At 40.2% G+C, this 24,513-nt stretch overlaps 1 protein-coding gene across 19 annotated transcripts in view; it reads right to left on the minus strand.

Moving 5' to 3' along the window:
* dock7 (dedicator of cytokinesis 7) overlaps positions 1–24,513 on the minus strand; it is a 55,285-nt gene that overhangs the window by 7,289 nt on the left and 23,483 nt on the right. For 3 of the 19 annotated variants that reach the window (XM_078258500.1, XM_078258499.1, XM_078258507.1), the window contains exons 17-44: positions 24,155–24,293; positions 23,842–23,943; positions 23,353–23,439; positions 22,317–22,548; positions 21,230–21,394; positions 20,992–21,012; positions 20,160–20,329; positions 17,188–17,277; positions 15,823–15,918; positions 14,820–14,960; positions 14,336–14,449; positions 13,681–13,848; positions 13,234–13,373; positions 12,688–12,857; positions 8,149–8,327; positions 7,804–7,986; positions 6,638–6,797; positions 6,250–6,346; positions 5,563–5,580; positions 4,439–4,535; positions 4,146–4,280; positions 3,879–4,031; positions 3,050–3,208; positions 2,821–2,921; positions 2,466–2,658; positions 2,191–2,334; positions 1,719–1,850; positions 793–807 (exon numbers count right to left, since the gene is read on the minus strand). In XM_078258500.1, coding sequence (XP_078114626.1) covers positions 793–807; positions 1,719–1,850; positions 2,191–2,334; positions 2,466–2,658; positions 2,821–2,921; positions 3,050–3,208; positions 3,879–4,031; positions 4,146–4,280; positions 4,439–4,535; positions 5,563–5,580; positions 6,250–6,346; positions 6,638–6,797; positions 7,804–7,986; positions 8,149–8,327; positions 12,688–12,857; positions 13,234–13,373; positions 13,681–13,848; positions 14,336–14,449; positions 14,820–14,960; positions 15,823–15,918; positions 17,188–17,277; positions 20,160–20,329; positions 20,992–21,012; positions 21,230–21,394; positions 22,317–22,548; positions 23,353–23,439; positions 23,842–23,943; positions 24,155–24,293 — 3,601 coding nt within the window. The remainder of the gene's footprint in view (positions 1–792; positions 808–1,718; positions 1,851–2,190; positions 2,335–2,465; positions 2,659–2,820; positions 2,922–3,049; positions 3,209–3,878; positions 4,032–4,145; positions 4,281–4,438; positions 4,536–5,562; positions 5,581–6,249; positions 6,347–6,637; positions 6,798–7,803; positions 7,987–8,148; positions 8,328–12,687; positions 12,858–13,233; positions 13,374–13,680; positions 13,849–14,335; positions 14,450–14,819; positions 14,961–15,822; positions 15,919–17,187; positions 17,278–20,159; positions 20,330–20,991; positions 21,013–21,229; positions 21,395–22,316; positions 22,549–23,352; positions 23,440–23,841; positions 23,944–24,154; positions 24,294–24,513) is intronic. The other 16 variants (XM_078258516.1, XM_078258504.1, XM_078258506.1 and 13 more) reach the window with 14 other exon arrangements.

The raw sequence follows: 24,513 nt of genomic DNA on the forward strand, positions 1-24,513 counted from the left end.
AACTCAGAGGTTAATGCTGTTAACAAAAGAACAGAAAAATACAACAAAAAAATCAGGGGTCGATTTAGTTTGAACTATTAAAAGAAAGGGCAAGACTAAAAATGAATCATAATCAAAAGGGATAAATCAAGTAATCGTCAGATTACTGTGAGTTGAACCCTTTGGAAAAAACATGACTGCCTCAGGAATTTGGTTCCAGCTTCTACCCAATGCAAGTCTACAAAAAAGGCTTATTTAATAGCATGTGGAAGGAGATTGACCAATGGCCAGAGCAGGGAGGCTAACGGATACCCTTCGCGTAAAACAGTGCACTGAAATCGAGCCCTGTGGTAGTAGATGAGATGAGATGAAGTGTGACAGCAGACGGTGTCAGTCAATAAGTGTGTTCTGACCGACGCACCAGCAGACAGACAGAAGATGAAGACAGGGAGAGTGCGGATTGTGCAGGTGATGCATTCACTGAGACTGAGTCACACACTGTGGCTCCCATGCACAGCCTGCCAACACTGTCACGTTATAAAAACAAAGCTCCTCTTGCACATGAAGAGGAGGGAGGAGAGAGGAAAACAGTGAGGGTGTTGCTGCTTGTACAGCAGGTGTCCCCAGCGGGGGCAGACAGTTCACATTGTCTGCAGATGTTAATGGATTGGCTATATGTAACAAAGCAAAGAGAGCAACAGAATGCCCATGGCTAGCAAATAAAAAGATGAGAGTAAATAAAAAATAAAAAATAACAATACGAAAAGATAAACAACACGAGCAGGGCCAAGCAGGAACCGTTTAGCCACCTACCTCCCAGCCAGTACTCTGTGTGACAAAGAGAATACAGGACAAGTGAACGACAACACACAAACACCCCCACACACAGTGTGGCATTCACACACAGTGATGTTACAGCAAGGAGAATATACTCTTTGAAACTAAACCAGGTTACTAGCTAGAGAACAGAGCAACTGACCTCTGAATAAAAAATAAAAAATAAATGTATCCTTGTGACCAAAAAAGTGTTGGCTTTGTGAGATTAGTTGCTCTGCACACCAGACCACTGTAACCTTCCCCACACTGTGACTTAATATTGTCATTATGAGTCACATAACTGGCCTTTAGAAATAAACCACAACAGGAGTCTCTTCCCACGCCTCATGCATCCTGTTTCATACTTTACAAATATAATAAACCATGCAAGGTATCTGACAAAGTATATATAAATAAATAAATACACTGGAAATAAAATGCCAATTAATAAAACCATGCAAAGCTGTGTCTGTGTGAAGGCTAGGCAACATGAATTTTATATACATATTTCCAGTTATGTTTGGCGTTGCTTACTGTGTTATTTGTGTGAAGACCGTGAAGAATGCAAAGTATTCTGAGGCATTGTACTGTACATGCGAAACTCCTTGTGGCCCAGTGTTGATTTTGTCCCATTTCTCTATTATTAAATCATTCTGAAAGGAACTTAAAGGAACACGCCGACTTATTGGGACTTTAGCTTATTCACCGTAACCCCCAGAGTAAGACGATCGACTTGTCTTACTCTGGGGGTTACGGTGAATAAGCTAAAGTCCCAATAAGTCGGCGTGTTCCTTTAACCCCTCTACACTGCCCCATGAATGTGACAGATGTATAATACGTGTGACAGAAGTGCACCTGTGCAAAACATTCATGTGGCTGTGTCAGTGAGGTTTTGATATTCTGATGTAAGTATGTGTGTTTACCTGATGCACAATTTTGCCAAAGGCTTCCTGTAGTTTACCATGAATGGTGGCTAGCTTCTTTGCGTCCCTGTTGGCTTCGTGGATAGGGATCAGTACCTTGTACACCTCATTTACCGCCTCATACATGCCCGCCTGGAAGGGAGATCGATATAAATGTTAGTATGGTACAATCAGTCATAAAAAAATACCAACACCTCAGCCTAAATTTATAGATTTTCAGAGACTGAATACAAGGTCCGACTCTGAATTAGGGTCACTGGAAAAGGTACACGGACATCTGACGACAGCCTTTATATTGTACATGTACTCTCTGTTTACAGATCTTCTGTTCTTCTGTTCTAAGACCCATATATTAGAAACATAATAAAAAATGCAATTATTTGTTTAGTGAGATAAAGATAAAGACACTTGCATGGTGGTCGATTCAACATCCAATCATCTAATCACCCTTCTATCCCTCTCCACTTCTCACCATGGAAAAAGAGGAAGCAGCCTGCTCCAGGAGTCCCACAAGGCCGATCTCAGTGAAGTATTTTCCTGAGCAAATGCCCTCCTCATCTGGTGACACCACATCATCAGAGACTGCAGATTCCTCCAGCACGTTGGAGGAAATATTCTGGAGCACGAACGTGTACATACACATACAAATACAAAATCCAAGAAAAACAATACAAGTAGACACATCAGCAGAAATTTATATTGCCAGGCATGTGCACACAGATTACATGTATCCAATGCTCTCCTTACCTGGAAGGTGACACAGCCTACAGGCAGATACTTGCGGTCCTCCAGCATGCTCAGGTATTCTGCGACCAGAGCAGCGCTGTGCACCAGACACTGAGCAGCCTCAGCGTGGTTGTTCCTCTCCGAGTGTTTTCCAGCCATGTTCTGAAGCCACGTCAGCCGCAAGTCCGGTGACGTCTGGTAACCCTTTGCGATCCTGGAGACGGACACGAAAGCAAAGACGCATCACACACACACACACACACACACACACACACACACGAAAGCACACAAACGACAAGATAATGATGATCACAGTGCAGAAATACATTTGTAAGTGATTAAAAGGTGATTGCGTGTGTGTGCATGTATTCCGTACCTGTACATGAGATCTATCAGCATCTCAGGATCTTCCTGGTGCTCCTTCATCTTCACTGTGTCGGACAGGATCATGTGCAAGTTAAACACAAGGTCCTGGACCTGGACAAAAGTTAAGTGTTACCAAAATGTTTTATCTTTCAGAAATCAAGGTGTAGTGGAGTACATAAGTAAAAATCTCCCACACTGTGATGGACGACAACTAAACAGTTTGATGTATAAATCAGTACCTGGTCTGGGAACGTAGTCTCCCTCAGCTCCAGGTCCTCCTCCGCGTAGGTGAGGATGGTTTTTAGAGAGCGACGCAGAAACTCCTCGTTAAAATTCTGAGACGTTCCCACCAGCGAAGAAAGAGACATAGTCACTTGCATCTTCACTCTTGCAAAGTTCTGAAAGCGCAACGACAAAGACAAGAATGGTTTGAACAAATAATATTTTGTCAAGGCTACAGGCTCTTGTGTGACAGATATGGACTGCGAGGGACGCACTCTGCAGAGCAGATGTCCCTTCTAGCTTGGAAGTCATTTTCAAAAAAAGTCTGTGTGAAAGGTTTGCCTGTACTATAACCGACGAAATGATGCATTCACCAGTGATTGGACCTAAAATGTTTGGTTTTGTACTAAATTGGGTGATGTAAAGTAAAAGAAATAGGAATAAACCAATACGAGTATATAGCTGAGAACTGGCCAACCAACGGTAATTTAGTTCCTCATAATAACAGATTAAATTATGATAGTGTTTTTAAAGTAATCATATCCATTTGAACAACATGTACACTGACTAAGAAGTGTTTGCAAAGCACATGGCTTCATAAGACTTGTGAGATTCAAATGAGATGTGAGATTCAATTAAAAAGGTAATTTCTTGAGGCATGTGTGGTACAGGCAATGGTACTTTTTCACCAGTGATACGTCGTAGTAGCTCTATGAAATCTACACTCCAGGAGGTCTTTCATATTTACAACCCATCCCAGGTTCATGAACAAATGATGACTACTACTAATGCAAACTAATAACAACATTTTGGGTTGTAAATCAATAGTTTTTCATTTGTACTCACGTTGCCGATCTCAAAGTTTTGCCTCATGAGGAGGTAGAGGGAGGCGCTGGCATGGGCCCTGATGGTACTTATGCTGCTGCTGCAGCTCCTCAACAATCGCAAACACAGGTCAGCACACTGCTCCGTTTCCTCCTCAAATAGAAGTTCAGGAAACTACACACGCAGAGAGAAATACACCCAAATTGACACAATACAAGTATGAAGTCCTGGAAGAAATTACAAGGACGACTTTGAAATTAAGCTCTAATGAAAGTCCAGTAGCTTAACCTTAGACACCAGCGCCCTCTGTGTGGCAAAACAATGCTGGAGGTAGAGGGCGCTCTGGTTGCAGGCCATGCTGTGGAGCAACACCTTCAGCACCCCACCCAGGATACTCTCCTTGGACTCTGTCACTGATACGGTCTGAAGGAAGAGTGACATATAGTTGTTGTAGCAGCATGTCTGGGTTTATGTATGCTTAAGTCTTACACCACATAACTTGATTTCAGTATTTTTAAGTACACCCATGCATGTTTGCATTCTGCATGGGTAGATGTAGAAAGTCCTGTTCACTTGCATACCTGTACAATGATCTCCAAAGTATCAAGAATAATTAAGTTGGCCTCTGTCGCGAGGTTACCATCAATAAGTGCTTCATGTTCAAGCTCTGCTCTGGTCCTACAACCAAGAAACCAGAAAACACTGTCACAAAATGAAATGAAACTCCGATGTTGATGATGCACAGCCTTGCATGTTAAATAAACTTACAGTCACCACAGTCAAGCCATTGTCCATAGTGATGAACAATGTAGGAATCTTTGTGTGGAAGAAAAAAGGAATGTGCTGAGTAGAAGCTCAACCAATTTCCTTGTTTTCATAAAATTTGATGAAATATGCAACAGCACGTTTTTCTATCCATATTTACATTATTTTACGCTGCAAGATGTCTTTTAACCCGTATGGCACAGACCTCAAACTTAAATTATCCACAGAAACAATGCATGCTGATCTACATGTAGATACTTAGTTCAAACCTAGAACTTCCCTCCAGAGGGTTAAAAGGTTTGAAAGCATTAAAGAGGATGTTCTTCATTATTTATTAAGTGAAGAGCTTGGTAATCTATTCCTGGTCTACAGGTGGAACTCTAGTGCTAGATCTTGTATATCTACATATCCTACATCTATATTAAATTAAAACAGGACTTGATTTTAGTAGTAATGCATCTGACTTTTGTATTTTTCAAAAGAACAAACAAATAATCTAGGAAGAGTTATTGGTACATTGTCTTGCTTTTTGCTGCAGCAGCAACCAGAGACACACGAGTCAGAACCCCAAAACAAGAAGCACACTGATTAAAAAGCCAGACAGACAAAACAGACTTCAAGTCAGAATTAGGAGGTCTCTGTTGGTGCATTCATGTGCATGTGTGAACTCAGGAAGTCAAAATGGAGAAGAACTTAATCATAACATGGGTGCATCAGAGGCTATAATACTTAGCATAGCTCAACCCCCAAAATAATTAGGACATCATGACTTGTTCAAAGAAAAGTTAATCAGGAGGAAATCTAATACAAACTAACAAATTAATTTAGTGTCTACTGCAACTGTCTAACTACCCACAAGCATGTGAATACACCATGAATGAGGAACTAAAGCATGGGGGAATTCAAAAGGAGCACACAGCAAATGTGGACCATACAATACCTGACTGATCTGTGACTCCTACATAAACACACAGCAACGTGAGAGAACAATGGAAACATGGAAATTAACAGAAAACAAAGGCTCAAGCTGAATTTACAACAAGAACAGAGAGAAACATTAAATTTTGAACCAAAAAAAGCATAGCACTGTATCTAAAGAGTACATGCAACATAGAGATCTTCAGCTGCTGGGCAAACATGGAAATTATAACATTTGGCAATCATATATCATACAAGTCTGATTCTGTTCCTATGGAAATCCATATGGAAAACTTAAAACATATGGAACATATAGAAAATAACAATGAATGGGATTTGGCAGTGTGACAAACAATGGGAGTTGTTGATGGTTTGTATTTATTACTAGATAGACTTAAGCAGTCATTTTCACACTTATTTCAGTTTGTGCTTCTAAATGGCTGATTCTACTTGTAAAAATGGAAAAAGCACACATGGAGCTGAAGATTTTAAGTGGGAATGGACATTTTCAATATTCATGGATTTTGTGTGTGTGTGTGTGTGTGTGTGTGTGTGTGTGTGTGTGTGTGTGTGTGTGTGTGTGTGTGTGAAAACACACACAGAAAACAGTTATATTATTCAATATTCAGATTGGGGGAATATCTTTTAGGTTTTTCTGTGACATAAAGTAAGAATTCGTAAAGTGCATTAAGTGTTAGAAAGAGCGTACTTGTCCATCTTTTCACTATTTTGTCGCCAGTGGGTCATGTCCTTCCTCCATCTAAGGTTCTCCTGACTTCCAAAAGCACTGCCAGATGGACTCCGCTCTAAATGGTGGAGAAAAGTTGTTTACTTTTTTATTGGAGTTGAAATAAGGTAAGTGTACACAGTGAAATGTGACTGACTTTGGCTGTAGTTGGGTCTACAATACTATTTAAGTGCACAGCAGTATGTGTAGAAAGCAGGATATAGTGATTAATTATGTGTCTGTCTCTAAGTTGCACAATCTCCTCCTTATTTAGTACTTCTTGCTTTAGCCTTACTTTGTGGATCTGTATGCATCTGTGTGTGCTTTGAAAATATGTAGGTGTATGAGTGCATGGGCTGAAATGCCTCACCTAGCTGCCCACGGCTGCGTCGCACCATCTCCTGTCTGGCCCCGATGCTGCCCAGTATGGCCTCCTCCAGCTTGGCCTTCATGTCTTTGGACTTTTTAAAGGTCAGGCTGTTCATCCGTTCAAACGCCTTCTTCCCCTGCATGGTGAACACAACATGGGCCTTGTATCCATGAGGCAGAGGATGAGTGGACGGACAGAGAACACAGCGGGGAAGTTATTTGCAGCACTCAGGAAGCAAAGCAGGTTAGAAGCATAAAAGCAAATGCACAAGCACAGAAAGGCAAGCGGCAACCAGATAGCACAGCAGAAGAGAAATAAACAGAAATAAATACATGATTATAGCTTAGAAAGCAGCAAGTTGTCTGCTTTTACCATTATCACCACATTCAGTAGCCAAAGCATATAAGCAGAGAAGCTTGTGGAAGAGTGGAAGAGGATAGTGCACAACTAATAATCCACATAAGATTAAAAAGTAATGTATTCAATATGTATTCATTTTAGTGGTTAGAATTTCCTATGTGTTGTCTCCACATAAAAAGACAATTTGTGGGTATCATTTTTCATTCAAAAATATTACAATCAGCCCAAAAGATTCCCTATTGGTGGGACAAAAATGTACACTGAAGAGACGGGCATGCTCCCTACCCAAACCCTCTGTGTGCCCTTGACAACTACACAGTGGTGAATCAGTCTGTCTTGTCACACAGTGAGTGTATTCACTTTTAGGGTTGGGCATCGAGAACCGATTCCTACTTGGAATCGTTTCAAAAATTACGATTCCAGTTGAATCGTTTCTTTATTGGAATCGTTTGGAGAATTGGTTTCAAATCTGATCATGGGCTCCAAATTTAAGATGCGCAAGTTTTGGTTTCCTTAGCAGCCAGGCGCTTGTTGTGTTGGAGCCATGGAGCACAGTAAGCAGCGCTCTTTATGTGGCTTTATTTTACGTTTAAAAAGCCCGGTAAAACTGCAACCCACCATTGAATCAAAATAAAACTTTCCTCTTATTTGTGAAATAAGCATGTGACCCGTTTCAACTCCACCCCTCAAAGAATCGGAATCGAGAATCGATAAAAACCGGAATTGAAAGGAAGAATCGCAATTGGAATCAGAATCGTTAAAATCCAAACAATGCCCAACCTTATTCACTTTGACGTTGATGTTACCTTGTACTCAAAGCAGGAGACACAGAGGTAGAGAAGATCCAGCAGACGGTTAAGCTGGGATACCGACAGGTCTGTAAACCACTTCTGTAACACCAGCTCGTCAGCATTCTTCAACACCCACAGCAGACAGATGAGCAGACTACGACTTGACTCAGCCGAGAAGCTCCCGTGCTGACGACTCGCCTGGAGAGATGGACCAGGAGGAATCAACAGGGAGGAAAGAAGAGTGACACAACAAATGTACAAAATAAGTATGATAGTACAATTTGTTTAAGACTGTGTAACAATGTACTGTAGTAGGACTGTTCCATTAGTTGCAGATTATTGTCACAAACTGGGAGTTACCTGCGAGTTGAGCAAGAAGCTGCTTGGTCGGGACATTGGGGTGGGGGTGGAGGTGCCTGCTATCGCCATGGCGACAGTCTGGCTGATCAAGCTGTTACCCTCTCCCTCTGCCTCTTCTCCACTGCTGCCCATTGCTGCACCCTGCGGACCGCCTGGCCGACCCCACTGGTTATGGGACTCTAGTGACACAAAAAGGAGAGGAAAGAAAACTAGAAAATGCATTTCCTGCAGAAAATGCGTGGGAGTGCTGAATTGCTAAAGCTAAACTGGATGAATAGCTGAAATCCGTAAGAAGTTGAAGAAGTGAGAATAGTTGAGAAAGTGGAAATCGGTCTAATAAGTAAATAAAGTTGAATACCACCACTAATGTATACAATAATGTAGAGGAAAGAGAAGAGAGAGGAGAGAAGGAGAGAAAGAGAGGAAAGAAAGGAGAGGAAAGAGAAGAGAGAGAAGAGAACGAGAGAACGAGAGGAAAGAAAGGAGAGGAAAAAAAGAGGAAAGATAGAAAAAAAGAAAGAAAGGAAGCCATTTTTAATTGCTATATCTGTCAGTGGTAACACACACTTGGAGCAACTAGGGATTAGGTGTCTTCCTCAGGGACATATTGATTGATGTATTGCAGTGGGAATTGAACCCACACCAAAGGAATCTGTCATATCCACTACGCTATTACCACCCAATAGATGACAGATGTCCGTTCAGCTCTTATAAAGAGCTGACCATGTTTGTAAAAACCCTTTGATCTCTGTGACGAGATCTCTTTGATGTGTAATCAGTTAACGATCGTAGCACCTGCTGTTAAACTGCCATCTGTGCCACACTGCAGCTATTCAGAGACACTGACAGCAAGCTCTCAAATAAAGGCTCAGACTGCCAAAACGATAAATGCTATCAGTCAAATGACGTCATCCTGAGCACCACAAGGCCTTTAATAGCTGAACGTATGCAGAAGTTACGGACGACCAAAAAACGTACGGAATAATAATAATAAAAAGAAAAACTAAAAAAATGCATTTCCTGCAGAAAATGCGTGGGAATGCTGAATAGCTGAATTGCTAAAGCTAAACTGGATGAATAGCTTAAATCCGTAAGAAGTTGAAGTGAGAATTTTTGATAAAGTGGAAATCGTTTTAATAAGTATGAATTTTATTAAAAAGTTGAATAACACCACTAATGTATAAAATAATGTATTTTCTAAATAATTCTTAATTATGAATAAGTATGGAAGACTTACAAATGCTGTGAGAAACACTGATAAAAATGCAGAAATATAGAACAAATTGTTTGAAAAATCTCAAATGCATTGCACTACACTGCTGAAAAACTTGGAAGTTGGAAGCTGAACTGCACATAAGTTATCCATTGCATAGAACAAATAAACAGAAAGAGAGAAAGAGAGAGAGAGAGAGAGAGAGAAGAGAAGAAAGAGAGGAGAGGAGAGAAGAGAGAGGGGAGAAGGAGAGAAGACAGAAGGAGAGAAGAGAAAGAGAGGAAAGATAGGAGAGGAAAAAAGAGAGAAAGCGAAAAAGGAAGCAACCTTCAATTGCTATATACGTCAGTGGTAACACACCTCTGGAGCAAATATAGGTTAAGTGTCTTCTTCAGAACCATGTTGATTGATGTATCACAGTGGGATTTGAACCCGGTTCTCCCACACCAAAAGCATGTATCATATCCTCTATGCTATAACCATCCAATAGGTTGCAGGTGTTCGTTCAGCTCTAATAAAGCCTGTCTGCTGATGCTGTCTGTGAAAGTGCTATCATGGTGACCAGTGTTTGTCACCCTTTGATCTCTGTGATGAGATCTCTTTGATCTGTAATCAGTTAACAACCAGAGCACCTGCTGTTAAACTGCCACCTGTGCCACACAGCAGTTATTCAAAGACACTGAGAGCAAGCTCTCAAATAAAGGCTCAGACTGCGAAAACGATAAGTGTTATCAGTCAAATGATGTCATCCTGAGCACCACAAGGCCTTTGTGAACGCATCGATATAATGTGGATAAACTTAAAGATGTGGGCATATCGGCAAATTAAAAAAGTGGTTTGCTCTGTATTTCGCTCGGAAATGTGGAGGATGTTTAACAGGGCAGCGAATGGAGGAAGATTTGGAACTCTTGTCATTTGGAAGGAAACCGAGCCAAAAGTACAAGTCATATCACATAACTGACAAACAAATTGGCCGAAACTAGACAAAAATACCTACATTTTGATGTAGAAATTGTGAATGACAAGTAAAAATTGTGGGTGTACGAGCAATTTATAGGGACTTATATAAGGGACAAAGATAGAGATAATTTTTTAAAGGGGTGATAGAATGCAAAACCGATTTTACCTTGTCATAGTTGAAAAACGACAGTTTGGTGGGTAAATAGGACATATATAGAACCTCAAAATCCCATTGACACCTCTTTCCTCTGCAAATCTCACAATTTGAAACTGCTGCTGAAAACGGGCGAATCTGAACAAAGCTAAAAGTTTACGTCAACTTCTCAATTCCTCCTCATTTGGCTCTACCTTCTATCTTTGTAACGCCCCAAACTTTACATAGGCCACTAACTGATCTGAGGTCAGTTAGTCTTCTAAATCTATGTCGCGCAAATCTCAGACACTTTCTACATTGTTCGCCTGCTCTTGCATTACTAAAATTCAATTCTGATCCTTTTTTATGCGAGAAATCGCCTATATAAAGCTCAAATATGGGCCGTTTTACAAAAATTTATGGCTAATTGCAAATTTAGTACGACTGTTTCGGAGTTCAGCAGCTCCACAGTATGCCGTGACAGCGGCGCGGTGCTTGCCCGGATCGCTGGCTTTCTGCCTGGACTGTCAGACCCCTGCTGCACTCTGGCTGGAGCTCTCTCAGAAGATACGGAATACTGGCCCAGAGAAAAGCGGACAATTGAGCGGGACATGTGGATTTAAATCAGTGGCGCAGTGGACTCGCAATGGGCGGTGCGCAGGAGCTGCCTGCCAGCGGCGGTTCACGGTACGTTAACTTTGTTTTCCAAAATGGATCCTCAGAGAACAGTGTCGAAAGCATCGGGGTGTGTGTGTGTGTGTGTGTGTGTGTGTGTGTGTGTGTGTGTGCGCGCGACACACAGGAGGATGAATGGACTGTAACGAAACTCTGTATCTGGTGCTTTGTACAGTAAGATTAGTTGATGGGCACAGAGGGGAACATGTATGTGTGTGTCTCTGTGTGTGTGTGTGTGTGTGTGCGTGCTAAGCTCAACCAATCAGCGTGCAGCTCATCTAAATATTCACGAGCAGACCATATAAGGCAGAAAAGCTCTCGTTTCAGTCCAGTCCCATTTAACAGCGTAACATTAGGGCAAAATAAAAATAAAAACAGCAAAAGAGACATTTTCAGCCCAACCAATGTTACATACCCTATGAGGAGACCTTAAGGAACAGCGTGAAATACCCTATATAACCATTTTATCACCTCTTTAAGGCTCCACACTCTACTTGATGACATCGCTCACTCTGGCAGACGCAATACACACACAATTTCCTGACATGATCACTAAACTTAAACAGCTTTTTCACAAAAAATGTAAAAGACATCAAAACACTGAGCACACCCCGAATACCTGAATATTTTGTAAACAGTTTAAAGTTTGAATCACGTCTGTAGGTGAAAGAATGTAGGAGATACATTTTGAAGCAGAAGAGGATTTGAAGCATGCTCTCATTGACTTCAATGTTAAAAAGTGTTAAAAAGCTTAATATTTAAAAAAGTATAAATAGTAGAAAAAAAGTTGAAGTCCCATCATTAGCTGAAAGAGCTGAACATTTTAAAAGTTGAATGGTTTTAATAACTTCTGCATACGTACAGCTAAGGAGAGCCAAAAAACGAACGGAATAATAATAAAGAACCGAATAACAATAGTGGGAATGCTGCTGAATCAGCATTCCCACTAATAATAAAGAACAGAATAACAATAGTTGGAATGCTGCTGAATCAGCATTCCCACTAATAATAAAGAACAGAATAACAATAGTTGGAATGCTACTGAATCAGCATTCCCACTAATGAACTTGAATTTGAGAAAATACAGCACTAAGAAAATTTGGACTAAAGTTCTTTGTGTGATGTAGGGACACAAGAAAGTGAAAATGTTATGTGGATGTAATTGAGACAGACAGACAGACAAGGGCAGGGGGTTAAAGGAGTGAAAAAGATATGTAATACGGATGAACTGAGGATAGAGAATATGTTATTGTGCAACATCCTTTGTAGGTCAAATGATAACCTTCTGAGTTTCAAAGTGTTTGCTATTGCATTTCACAATGTTACTTTACAGCCGCATTTGAAAAGCTCAGGTTATTTGGCATTTTGTCACATTATGTCTCAAAAGAGAGAACCAAATTTCTGATCTGTGCCACATTTCTGCATGCCTCATCTCAACTGTTTTAATTAAGGAAGATCTGATAAGAGAGCTGTGACTGGACGGTGAGAGGAGAACAGCTGGATATGACAACAGACATTTGAGATGAACATGGCAAACAAAGTAGCTCCTAATCTTTACCTGTAAAGTCATGGAGCTGTGGTAGAGTTTCCATAACGATGCCAATGAGAGGCAGGTAAAGCATAGCAACTCGGGCCTTGACCTCCGGATCAGCATAGCGTGGGTCAGAGTCATGGCTGGACAGGAGGTTATGAACGACACTCACCACTTTCTTATGTAGGCCAAACATCCTACAGTAAAACAGTAGAAAATGTTTAAAAAAAAAAAAAAAGAAAGAAGAAAAGGAACAAAGATATACCGTATTTCATTTCAAGTGTGAAAAGCAAAATGGGTCTGGGAACGTCACCATAGCTCACTCACATGAATACATGTCAGCACCCACAGGCTTATCTCTCACCAACAGATACAGAGGCTCTAACCCAAAAATATCACCTTCCTTTCTCTACAATACTCTACAGTTTATTGGGTAGACACACTCGCACACACAAATGTGAGGACCTTGAAACTCAACCCTAATTCTGACCCTTCAACGCACCCTCACATAATCTCTTTTATTAATAAACAATCTTCATAAGTGTAGGACGTGTGCATTCAAAGCATACTAACCCTTCATTGTCTGGGTCAAGTATTACAGACAGTTCAGACAGTACTAGTCCGGCCAGAAAATGTTGCTCTCTGAAAGGGACAGACAGCTCAAACATGTTGGCTATCTTTTGGTCCTGGACATGTGTGGAGAATCCAGAGCTCTATGGGAGAGAAGAGAGAACATTATATTTTACGTGATTACTTTTTAAATGAAACTAACACATCTTCTGGAATTTTTAGAGTATCTTTGTGTTAAGGAGTGGTGAAAACTTGATGATCTGACAAGCCAATCTACTAGTATTTTGATGGGAGTTGCTTATACTTGCACATAATTTCTATGCTTCTACGTTTGTAGAGATGTTGGGAAATCCCTGTACAATTTGTTTTGCTAGTGTATGACTATATCACAGGGTGCAGGTCTGTTTGCATGCAGGTGTTTCAATTTCCCTAAACCACTTTTTGCCTGACCTGTGAAGTTGCTGAAGACACAGAGGGGGAAGGCGAAGCAGGCGGGGTGAGCAGGCTGCAGGGCAGGTTGAGGGTAACGTAGTGTTCGTGGCTGCACACGATTCTCAAGAAATCAAGCCTCAAAGACTCCAGGGTCGGGTTCTGCAGAGCGTAAAGCTTTGTGGACACCTGGAGAAAGGAAACGGTGCATATGAATGCATTTTTTTTTTTTTTTTTTTTACACAAAATACTGAATGGGGGTATGTGCTATCAAAGGAACTGAAATCTTCAAATATCATCATACATTAGTTCGTAAAATATTCTTAGTGCTGTAAAGAAACCTGAAATGCTTTATTTATACATCTTAAATTGAACAGCATGAAAGGTATGATTCACAGCACCAGAATATAAACAAATAGAACAATATCTGGCAGTAGCTTAATAAATACCCATACTAAAAGAAGATCTTATTTTTTTTTAGGGGAGTCATACAAATTAATTTGCTAAATTAATACTTCTATTTGATTGTGGCTGAATGTTACTTAACCATCTAGGTCTGCTTTCACCTATACTAATCCTGCAAACATTATATTATTCTTTATCATGAAAAAACAAAAAAACCCACAGTAATACAAGAAATTAATAACATTTTCGTAAATCTAAATGAGGCATTTACCTGTTTCCAGTATGCCCTGACTAGGGTGAAGACAAAGCCTCGGTCCATGACTGACAGCAAATCGTTGAGGAAGAAGGCCAGACTTGTGTTTAGTCTCTCCACCAACTCTAGGTCCTGATTGGATGAGATACACGTGTTTTAAAAAGGTTTCCAGAGTTGGTGGTTTGAACATAATTTCTGCTTTATTAAACTGTATAAAATCAATCAAACAATCTGACAAAAAGGATGATATGGAACATCTCTTGTGGCCTCAAACTTATTGTGCTACATTATGAACGTTGAAATCATACACAGTGTAAAAAAGTATCAAATACAGTACAATCTGTTTTAATGACTTAGAAAAGGCTAATTTGCTAAATTCCTGTGTAACGATACTTTCTTTTATTGTATGCACTTAGTCTCTAAAACACCATGATATTCCACAATTTGCGTGCCCATTGGGATCCTGTAATACCACGTTACACTTCACCAGGCTGTTACTTACCTTCTGGAAGCGAGATACAATGTCTCCAGCAATGGTGCTGACCAGGGCTGTAATGTCATCCATGAAGCGTTCTGGAAAACGGTTCTTCCTGGGTGACTCTAAGCGATCGGTGAAGTAAAGGTGGTAGATAATGCTCTTCACCTGTGGTAAAGGTCAAGATACTTTGTCACGGAAAATGTAGTGCACTGTGATGAATTATAGAAAACATATACATCTAATTGGGAGACAGTTTGGGACAACATTTTCCATTGTTCCAAGAACCCAAATCACCAGCAGATCCATTTCAACATACGTCATAGGACATATTGGACTCCTCAGAAGAGATACGTCTCTAAAGTTATTCCCACTCCCTTTTGCATGTTCTGTCAACCTGAACAAACTGGAACTTTCCTGCACATGGTCTAGGAGTGTGAACAGGTGCATGAGTTCTGGAATAAAATAACATCAATAATATCTGATGTGATAGGATGTCAAATTCCTACTGACCCGGTTGTTTTGTTACTTAATGACGACTCTAAATTACACCTGCTTGGGAGACAGAAGAAAGTTTGGCTAGCCGGCTCAACCACAACCAAGAAAATTATAGCTCAACGCTGCCCCCCCCCCCCCGCTCGCTTTGTATAAAACAGTGGTTGGCGTATTTTCTAGACAGTTATGCTTGAGCTCTCTACAGCAAGGATTAACAAAGCCATATCATCGACTATAGACCTATGGAAAGCAGCACAAGTATCAGTCCTAATGACCTCAACATCACAAGAATTAGAGGAGAGTGACTAGGCAAGGTGTGATTTTTTATTTTTTTATTTTATTTGTTTGTCTTGTTTTCCTCGAGACCACAGAGGGTGGCAGGTGGGAGAGGGTTTTTGTTCTTGTTTAATTGTATTTGTCTGTTCTGTATGTTCAAAAATATAAAAAACAATAAAAAGTTGATCTAAAAAAAACAACTAAAAAAACACATACACCTAAGTCAAAGCTGTTTAGGTGTAAAAATGTTGTTTCCTACCATGAGTTCAAAGAAAAACCAGGCCTGTTGTAGAGCACCCTCCCTGACGCTCCCACTGCTCACCACCCACTGGAGGGCCAACTCCTCATGGAAGAGCTAAGTAGAACAGGAAAGTAGAAAACAGAGACAAAGAAGTGGAGATGGAGGGAAAGAGAGGGATAGGCAATAAAGCCAGACAGAGAGAATGTGAGGCACCAGGAGCAGTATCACTGTCCATCAATTAAATCAAATAAATACCTAAATGTTGTGACAAGATTATTCAATAAACATACTGTTAACTGAATTCAAAAGTGTATGAACCTAATGGGGGATAGGACATGAAATGAAAGTTAAGCAGGTTTAGTTAACAATGATTAGCAGTTTTAACATTCTCTATATGATAGAATAATAAAGTCCAGTAAAGCTCCTGTGCCCCCAACACTGAAAATTAACTTGATTAAAATTGGATATATACACATATTACAATGAGTCTTACCAATTCCAAACACATCACATTCATTAAAAGTAAAAAACAAATCTTTTAAACTTTTATTTCTGTGAAATTATGAAAAATGCACCCTTATTACCATGCAAAGTATTTCATAATGTAACTTCCTGATAATGGTATAAATGGCTGAAGTGCTAAAAATATTTTCCTGTGTGCATGGAGAGAAGACGTTATTCTTCTTCATTTCTTTTAAGAATTATGCATTAATAACTTACATCTATTTAGGTGTGTGTTTTTATGCAAAACCAACATCTAATACAGTCTGGCTAAGACACCGACTCTTGTACAGTGAGTCTGGCAAGTCTTACTTAATCGTGTTGACATATAAAGATTAGGAAGGGGCAGCACCTGATTCTTTATCCAAATTTTTTATTTGATGAACATCTACAGTATATATTACATAAGTACTGCCTACAGAAATGGCACATTTTGTTAATCTCTTCAAAACTTGTAAATAGACCTTGTTTTAAGACTTTTTTGTGGAAACTACTTCTTCAATATTACTAAACTTTACATCACATTATCTCTTTATGGCTACCTAACTAACCATGTTCATAGGTCTCTTGAAGAGACAAAGTACTTGGAAGTTGCACTTTCATAAAAGAAAACCAAAAAAGTGCACAATGAAAGGAGACTTCCCAGACTAAGTTAGCCAGACAGCATTAGCCAAACTACAACCAAAATTCATGTCACATGAAAAACTCCTTGACACATTCAGAACAAAAGGCAGATCAGTGACATTCAGCATTCAACAAACTCCACAACCACCAAATACGACATCAACCAATCCAGAGGCACACATTCACAGACAAGACAGGTGAGGAGGCGGATAAAGAGGTGGGCAGGGTTGGCTCCTCCCCCAGTGCAAGTGGCTCTACCTTTTTTGTGGGCAATCGTCCTGTTAAAGTTTGCAAGAAACTGGCGCTCTCAGTGTGCGAAGACATGCGATTGCCACAGCGCTCCATGGCCTATGGGTGGGATGAATGGAACGGTGACAACAACGTTAGTGGAGGAGCAACGGGAGCGTGGGGTTGCACCTTTTTCCTCAGCACACAGGGAAAATGCGTCTGCTGGGTCACACGCACCCACACACACATGCACACTACACACTTTTGTGATCTCTTGCACACACAAAACAATTAGACACAGGACAGGGCCACAACACTTAAAAGCGTTCCCATAATCCAAAACAGTCAAGATACATCGGCAGTTTGAGTGCCTTAAAAGGAGGGATGCAAAATAGCTGCATAAAGGGCTAAGAGACCAAGTGAAGACATCATATTGGTTTTCTTTTCCTTAATGTTACAGCCAGTGCTTAATGATGTGCAATTCTGCATCCCTCCAGGAGAATACAATACTTCAGAGATGTAAAATGGCATAAGGGAAAACCATCCTTAAAAAGGTATTATTATCGGTAGGTAGACTGACATAATGTTCCAATCCAGGTTAAATGCCGATCATGTGTGTGCTCTGTCAATGTTGGCACAATTCATTTCACGTCGTAATCTGTCATTTTATTTTGGTTTCTTGAGATTCATAATATGCAATGTGTAAATTAGTGACAAACATAGGCGTATGTCATGGCAACTTAAAATGACAAGAGGACACAACTTAACATGAAGATGAAAAGTGAAGCTGACAAACGACATCACGCATGTAGACCGACAAACTCTCACACTCGCAGATATACAATGCTCCATTGACAAAGTGAATGCTATGTAGGGTTAGTAGAAAGGCATGCAGGGATACTAGCTGAGAGTGGAGACTGTGAGGTTAAAGCAGAGAGAGAGTACATAATTGTGTTAAAAGTACAAGGGAGAAAGGGAAATAATAGATGAAATAAAATGAATGCAAAGAAAAATCTACTCCGTGGATAAAGATGATTTCTAACACTACTCTTTTTCTCTACAACTCCCACAATCCTCTGTGAAATTTATGCACATAAAAAGATCACAGAATGTCTTGGTTTTGAGTTTAGCAATAACTAACAACTGTAAACCAAAAAACAGCAGGCAAGCTTGACATAGAAAAAGAAAAAAAAAAAGGAAGGCCAACTATGTCTAAGAAATTGCTGCCATGAATAACTCTGGTAAACAGGCACGGAAATATTTGGATTTAGACTTTGTGTCTTTTTATTTAAGTACTGAGAAAAAGGGAGGTGTTAGATAAGTCAAGAGGCATGACACCTGAGACTCTAGCGTGAGAGATAAAGGGTCATGGAGGCGGCTGTGACTCCCATGTACTATGGGATCATGGGAGAATTGTGATTTAAGGTTTACCAGAATACTGTAATACTCTGAAGTTTTGGTCTTTTATGTCTTTGTGGTACACTAGTCACGTTGTATGGTTTAGAAATCTCTAAAAAGTTAGCAAAAGGTTTTTGACAATCATAGTAATATGACTAAAAACCTCCAGAGATAGCTTCAGTTGAGTATAAATTAAAGATGTGATCATGACAACACATAAAAGAGAATCTAAAAAAAACAAAAAAAAACAAACATACTCATTAGGGAGGATATGGATTGCCCCAATTTTTCTTTCAGTATCTCTAGTCAAGTACACAAATAAACCAAAACTCCAAATATGCCAGTATCCCTTCAAGGTGAATAAGGTGAGTTGTTTTTCTAGTGAGGCAAAGTGGAGGACGGGGCATTCATAAAACCACCTGCATGGTTTCTGGAGCGGACCCAGGGCTGGATCCCCAGGGGGCACTCTTACAGCCCATGGTGTGCACCCACGAGTTGGAGCGGTCTAAGCCCTAGGCGTGCCAAGGTCAAATGACACAAGGCAGGCAGGAAGCAAGGGAATGAGCGAGCAGCACGGGGGAAGGAGGAGGGAAGGAATAATGACAGGTTAAAGAGGTTCAGAGGTCAGAACTGCTGGAAGATGCCAAGGGCCCAAAACAGGTTAGCTGTCAGTAAATTAAATATTTAAATCATCACCACAGAGGAGCAAAGCACAAAGGTTATCTCTCTCGCTGTCCCTTTCTGTGTAAGAAATAACTTCCCCTCCCTCAGAGTCAAGAGAAGAAAGGTTTAGTATTAGCAGCAAAGGTAACATTCATTGTTAAACAAGGGGCTGCATTCACTCACTGATCAGATACTTTTGGAATAAATAAAAACATGTTTGAAGAGGGAAATCCCATATTAAAACAAGACAACATCAATGAAAACAAATACATATAATGCAATAAAAAGAAACAAAACCAGTAGAGACAGACAAGGCTAAGCTATTCTTAATGACTATTGAAACAATGTGCTATTGTATCTTCTTGACATCTGCTGTCTGAAGTGTTTAAACTAAAATGTCTCTTATGCGTTTCACAACCTGCACACACTGAGCACTGTGTGCATACGGGTATGTGTGGGTGCCAGGTTACTGTTACAGCGGTTACAGAGATAAGATGTCCAATCTTATGTTTACGCATCAGCTATACAGTTTACATGTGATAAAATAGCACCGTGGGTCACTGTGCACATGGAAGGCCTCTGCCTTGATGTGGATTAAGAACTTTAGAGTAGAGTTCAGTACAATCACCTTCTAATCACCTGTCTGAAATACATAAAAAATTCAAAGAGAGCTGCTGGACTACTGCAATGTTACATATTTAACTCTGATATCTGACATCCATGTGTAGTGTGCACAAGCCAGATATTGCAATAAGGCTAAGTGCCAAAAAATTATATCTATCAACACTGCTGGTTCTGTCCACATTAGGACCACATGTAACATTTTAAGTTTGAGTGCCTCTTTCATGCCTCAACAGAAAATCAACTGAACTTGAAAAGTACTGAGAAAAAAACAAGTTATAGGCTTATGTATAACCAAAGATATCGTTTGAAGACCTTACCTTGCTGCCAATGATGGAGCGAACCTCATCGTCAGGAGAGGTGGGTGTGCCGGAGATGTCAGGGTTACTGTTGCTAAGGCTACGGGAGCGGTTGAGGTTAAGGCTGGCTGGTCGAACAGCTGAGCGAGCCATGGTGGCATAGTGAACCGAACCTCCCAACCCTCCCGGGCCTGGGACAACACACAGAGGAAGGAAAATTGAACAACTGGGATGTAATGGGAATAACCACTTCTACAAAGCCAGTGTGGGTCCATGTCATTGGCTGCATGTTAACCTTGCTCCCAATGCACACATTTAATCAGGAATAACATTTTGTGTGCCGAGATGTAAAACAAACTAAAGTTATTGTTTATCCCAACGTCCATCAAGCTGCTGAACTCCAAAAGTAAATCTTAGCACAGCAGAGCAGGGGTGCAATAAATACACTTTTTGCATTCTTTCATTATTACAGTTAATTCTTAGGATGTTGTGCTGTCTGTGCTGTCATTTTGTGTCCTAGACGCTTTGTTGATCTTATGTTTATGTTGATTTTATGTTCATTTTAGAATGTTTTTTCTGTTACATTTTATGTTGTGAAGCAACAGATTGTAGCACTATGTCCAAGACAAATTTCCCCTCGGGGACAAAATGTATTCTCTTCTATTCTCTAATGTGTCTTGTAGGGGATGGTTAGTTAGCTAATATGGGACTGATTGCAGAAAATCATGTACCACACGTAAAGTGCTCAACCAAAATGGAATATTACTTGAAGAAATGAATGTACTTTTAAATTTAGAGGGAAGAATAATTAAACACGAATTAAGATAAAAAAAAAGTGGTGGGCCATATCTACCTGTTAAAGATGAGTTGGGGTCTGTGTTGAACAGGCAGAAGACAAAATGGATGTGGGAGGGAAAAAAAGAAAAAAAAGAAATAAAAGAAGAAAAATTATGGTAGGTAGGTTTGATAATTAGACACCCAATGAAGGTGAGTTGGGGGTTAGATGAGGTTAACTTAAAAGGAGAAAACAGAAAAACAGGTATAGAATAAAGAAAAAGGTGAGGTGGTTAACTGAATTGGCAGTAAAATACCTGGAGAGGGTGAGTTGGGATCAGTGCTGGGCAAGCGGAAGACGTAGTGGATGTAAGAGGACAGCAGGCCGTTGCGGCCATGCATGTCCTGGCTGGTGTCCAAGTACTTATGAAGCCGGTTCACTATGGATGCCATGACCTCGAAGGATGCCTGGCCCAGATTCACTGAACACACACACAGGATGACCCACATGAAATCAGATGACTATCACACAGCAAGACATTTCTCAGCCTAAATATTTTATGTCTCCTAAATATTGCTCATACAAATATTTTTGGAGGTGTAATTATTCAGATGGCTGTCTTAGAAGATGTGGGAATGGTCCTTTAAAATGGAAAGTTTACATCAGGAAAGTTTTTAAGAGTAACCATGACGTTTGCATGCGTTCTAATTCTGTGTAAAAACATAATACTATATGTTATTGTAACTGCAGATGCAGCGGTGATAAATCTGAGCTTGATACGGGGTGCTACTATGTAGCAAGAATCCCTGTTGCCATGACCAAATTTAGGAAATCGTTTAACCTTAACTAGGTTCATATGCATTTTAACCAATACTTTTCCATGACTTTTTCGGCAAAATTCCATGACTATGTTTTCCTGAAAATGTCAGTCGACATTATAAAATAATAATAAAAATCTGTGTTAAAGTTTTCCCCTTAGAGGTTTAACAATAAAATGAATGACAATTTATGTGGTTCATAGTGGGATTCGTAATATCGCGCCCCGAATAGAACGGTGAGGTTAGGATGACGTGAAATACATTTATTAATCACATATTATTACGCTGTGTTAAAAAAATATTCCATGACTTTCCCAAAACTTTCTGGGTGTTTTTATGTTTCCAAAACCTTTCCAGGCCTGGAATTTGCATTTTTCAAATTCCATAACTTTTCCAGGTTTTTTCAAAACGTACGAACCCAACTTATATCTATTATCTCTGTAAAGAAAATCAAATCAAAATCTACAGCTTGAAGTGGGACAACTGATACTAAATTGTACTTGGCAGATTTACCATCACCTCCAAGCTGTTCCTAAATCACTGTGTGATCTCATGATTTTAGTTAAGTGTAAAACAATATCATACCTATCTGCCCAGCAATGACTGGCGGTCGCACTACAAGCAACACCAACTTGTCAAGTAGAAGGTGAAGGAATCGAACCACTGGCTCCAGCTGGGAAGAGTTGAGCGCCGCAATGCTGGACTTCAGCTCGGCCTCCAGGTTGTTCTCCATGATGCGCATGTCTCCTATCCTGACTGGGAACATGTGCTCGTCCAGGGCGTGTACCAAGGCAAAGAACTTATCCAGGTACTGGTCCTGGAGAGGGAGAGTGGTAGGGGTATAAAGGAGAGGAGAGGGTGAGAAATGTGTTGGCAAAGCAAATGTATTCAAGGCAATATAGAAAGACACAGATGGTAAAGGAACAGAAGAGAAGAAGAGAGAGATGATAAAGATGGATGGAGAAAATAGAAAGCAAAAAGCTTAGAAGAAAAACACCATAATAGTGTAAAGGCAGAGAAAGGCAAAGGAGAAGAACGGGGGAAGAAAGTCGACAAACAAAAGTAAGCTTGGATCTACTCGTCTGTAAGTTGGCTCACGAAGAGGAAATCACAAAACGAACGTTACTACAAGAACACAGTAAGATCCCGCAAGTTGAATCCTTGCCAGGAGCGGTGATTTATGAGCACATTAGTCTCAGTTAGGTTCCTAGGGACCACATTCAAGCCCCCCCACATCCCAGCCGACACAGAGATGGAGTAGACCTCAGTAAATTACTGCCCAGGCAAGCTTCACCACTAACAAACTGGTGCTGTGGAGAAGTTACAGTCTAAATGTGAAAACACTCTGTTCCTGTCCATTGACATTTTAAATGATAACCAGTGTAATGCTTATGAAAATGGTTCTACAGCAACTGATACTACATTAAAAATACTCTTCTTCATTCCTGCAAAGCAGGTTATTTTAGTCATAAGGTTTTAATTTTCCAGCAGTATGTTCTCTTTGCTCAAATGTATAACAACAGGGGAAAAGGGTAAGAGTAAGGAGAATGAGAGGGGATGAAGGTCAATCCCCAACTCCCCAAAACAGTGTCAGTAAAACGTGTGTATACAGTACTGTTACCTGTGTGTGAATGGTTGAAACAGATACCACTTCCACATTGAATACTCCTCGATGGTTGTCCACCCACTTCATCCCTGGGAGAGGAACCTAAAGTACAAAGTATATATGTGCTGCATTGGCGAAATGAACATTTTACAAGCAGTGGAAATGAACATTTGGTCACTGTGCGTAGAAGGCTGGGTTTTTTCTTAAATCAAAAAGGTTTAAAGGCTTTTCCGAAGCCTTTCCTTCTCACCCCAAAGTTAAACAAAGAGGTGAGCAAGTGTTGATGATGTTCCCTTTTTATATAAACATTAGGGTACTGCAGGACTCCCTGACATCATGCTGCATTCATAGGACATTACTGTAAACATCTTGTAAAGCAAAAACTACAAACTTGGAGGGAAACAAATATTACAGCTGCTCTTTATAAATACGTCTTTATTAAATTCATACTTGTTTCATATTTATACTGTAAAACAATTGCATTCTTAAAAAACGGTGTCTTACATCTGGTGAGAGAACAGAGTAGGATTGTGGTGGTTTTTCCAGAGACACAGGCAGACAGAAATGTCCCGTTCGCAGACGCCCATTCTGCAGCATGGGGATCCACTACAGAGAGGGAGAAAACACAAGACAAAAAAACATTTTTCCATTTAGTACACATTCTAAATTTACCGGTTAGTGTGTGCAGTTGTGAATGAGCACGTCTAAGTTTAAAACTTCGCCGGCAAAAACATTGCATTAGTGAGAGTGTAAATAGCCATTCCCTACATCGCGTTTAACAGCCTATGTGGTGATTGTAGCTGTGCCAGTGACCTACCGTGTATCCCACAGGGGTCTCCAGTGGTGTGTTCTGCTTCTGCTGGCAGCTGACATGGTAAAAGGTGAAGAGAATATGGTGGTGGTCCGACAGGGAGGCAGGCAGCTTGATCTTGACCTCATCATGAAAGTCAGGGGATCTATTGACAGCAATAAGTAACAATAATACAAAGCTATTTAACAACAATGTTGCAAGCTGCTTTATATTTAATAAATTGATAGATTAGGAAAGACAACTACCCATAATAGATTTGCTTCCGAACTACGTAGAAAGGTTTGGTCATAAGGGTCAGGATGCCATCTTAATAGCATTTTACTTAAACCTTATAGTTCTAAATATATCCACAACGACTATGGATT

Source organism: Sander vitreus, chromosome 9 (genome assembly GCF_031162955.1).
Source record: "Sander vitreus isolate 19-12246 chromosome 9, sanVit1, whole genome shotgun sequence".
NCBI classification, from domain to species: Eukaryota; Metazoa; Chordata; class Actinopteri; order Perciformes; family Percidae; genus Sander; species Sander vitreus.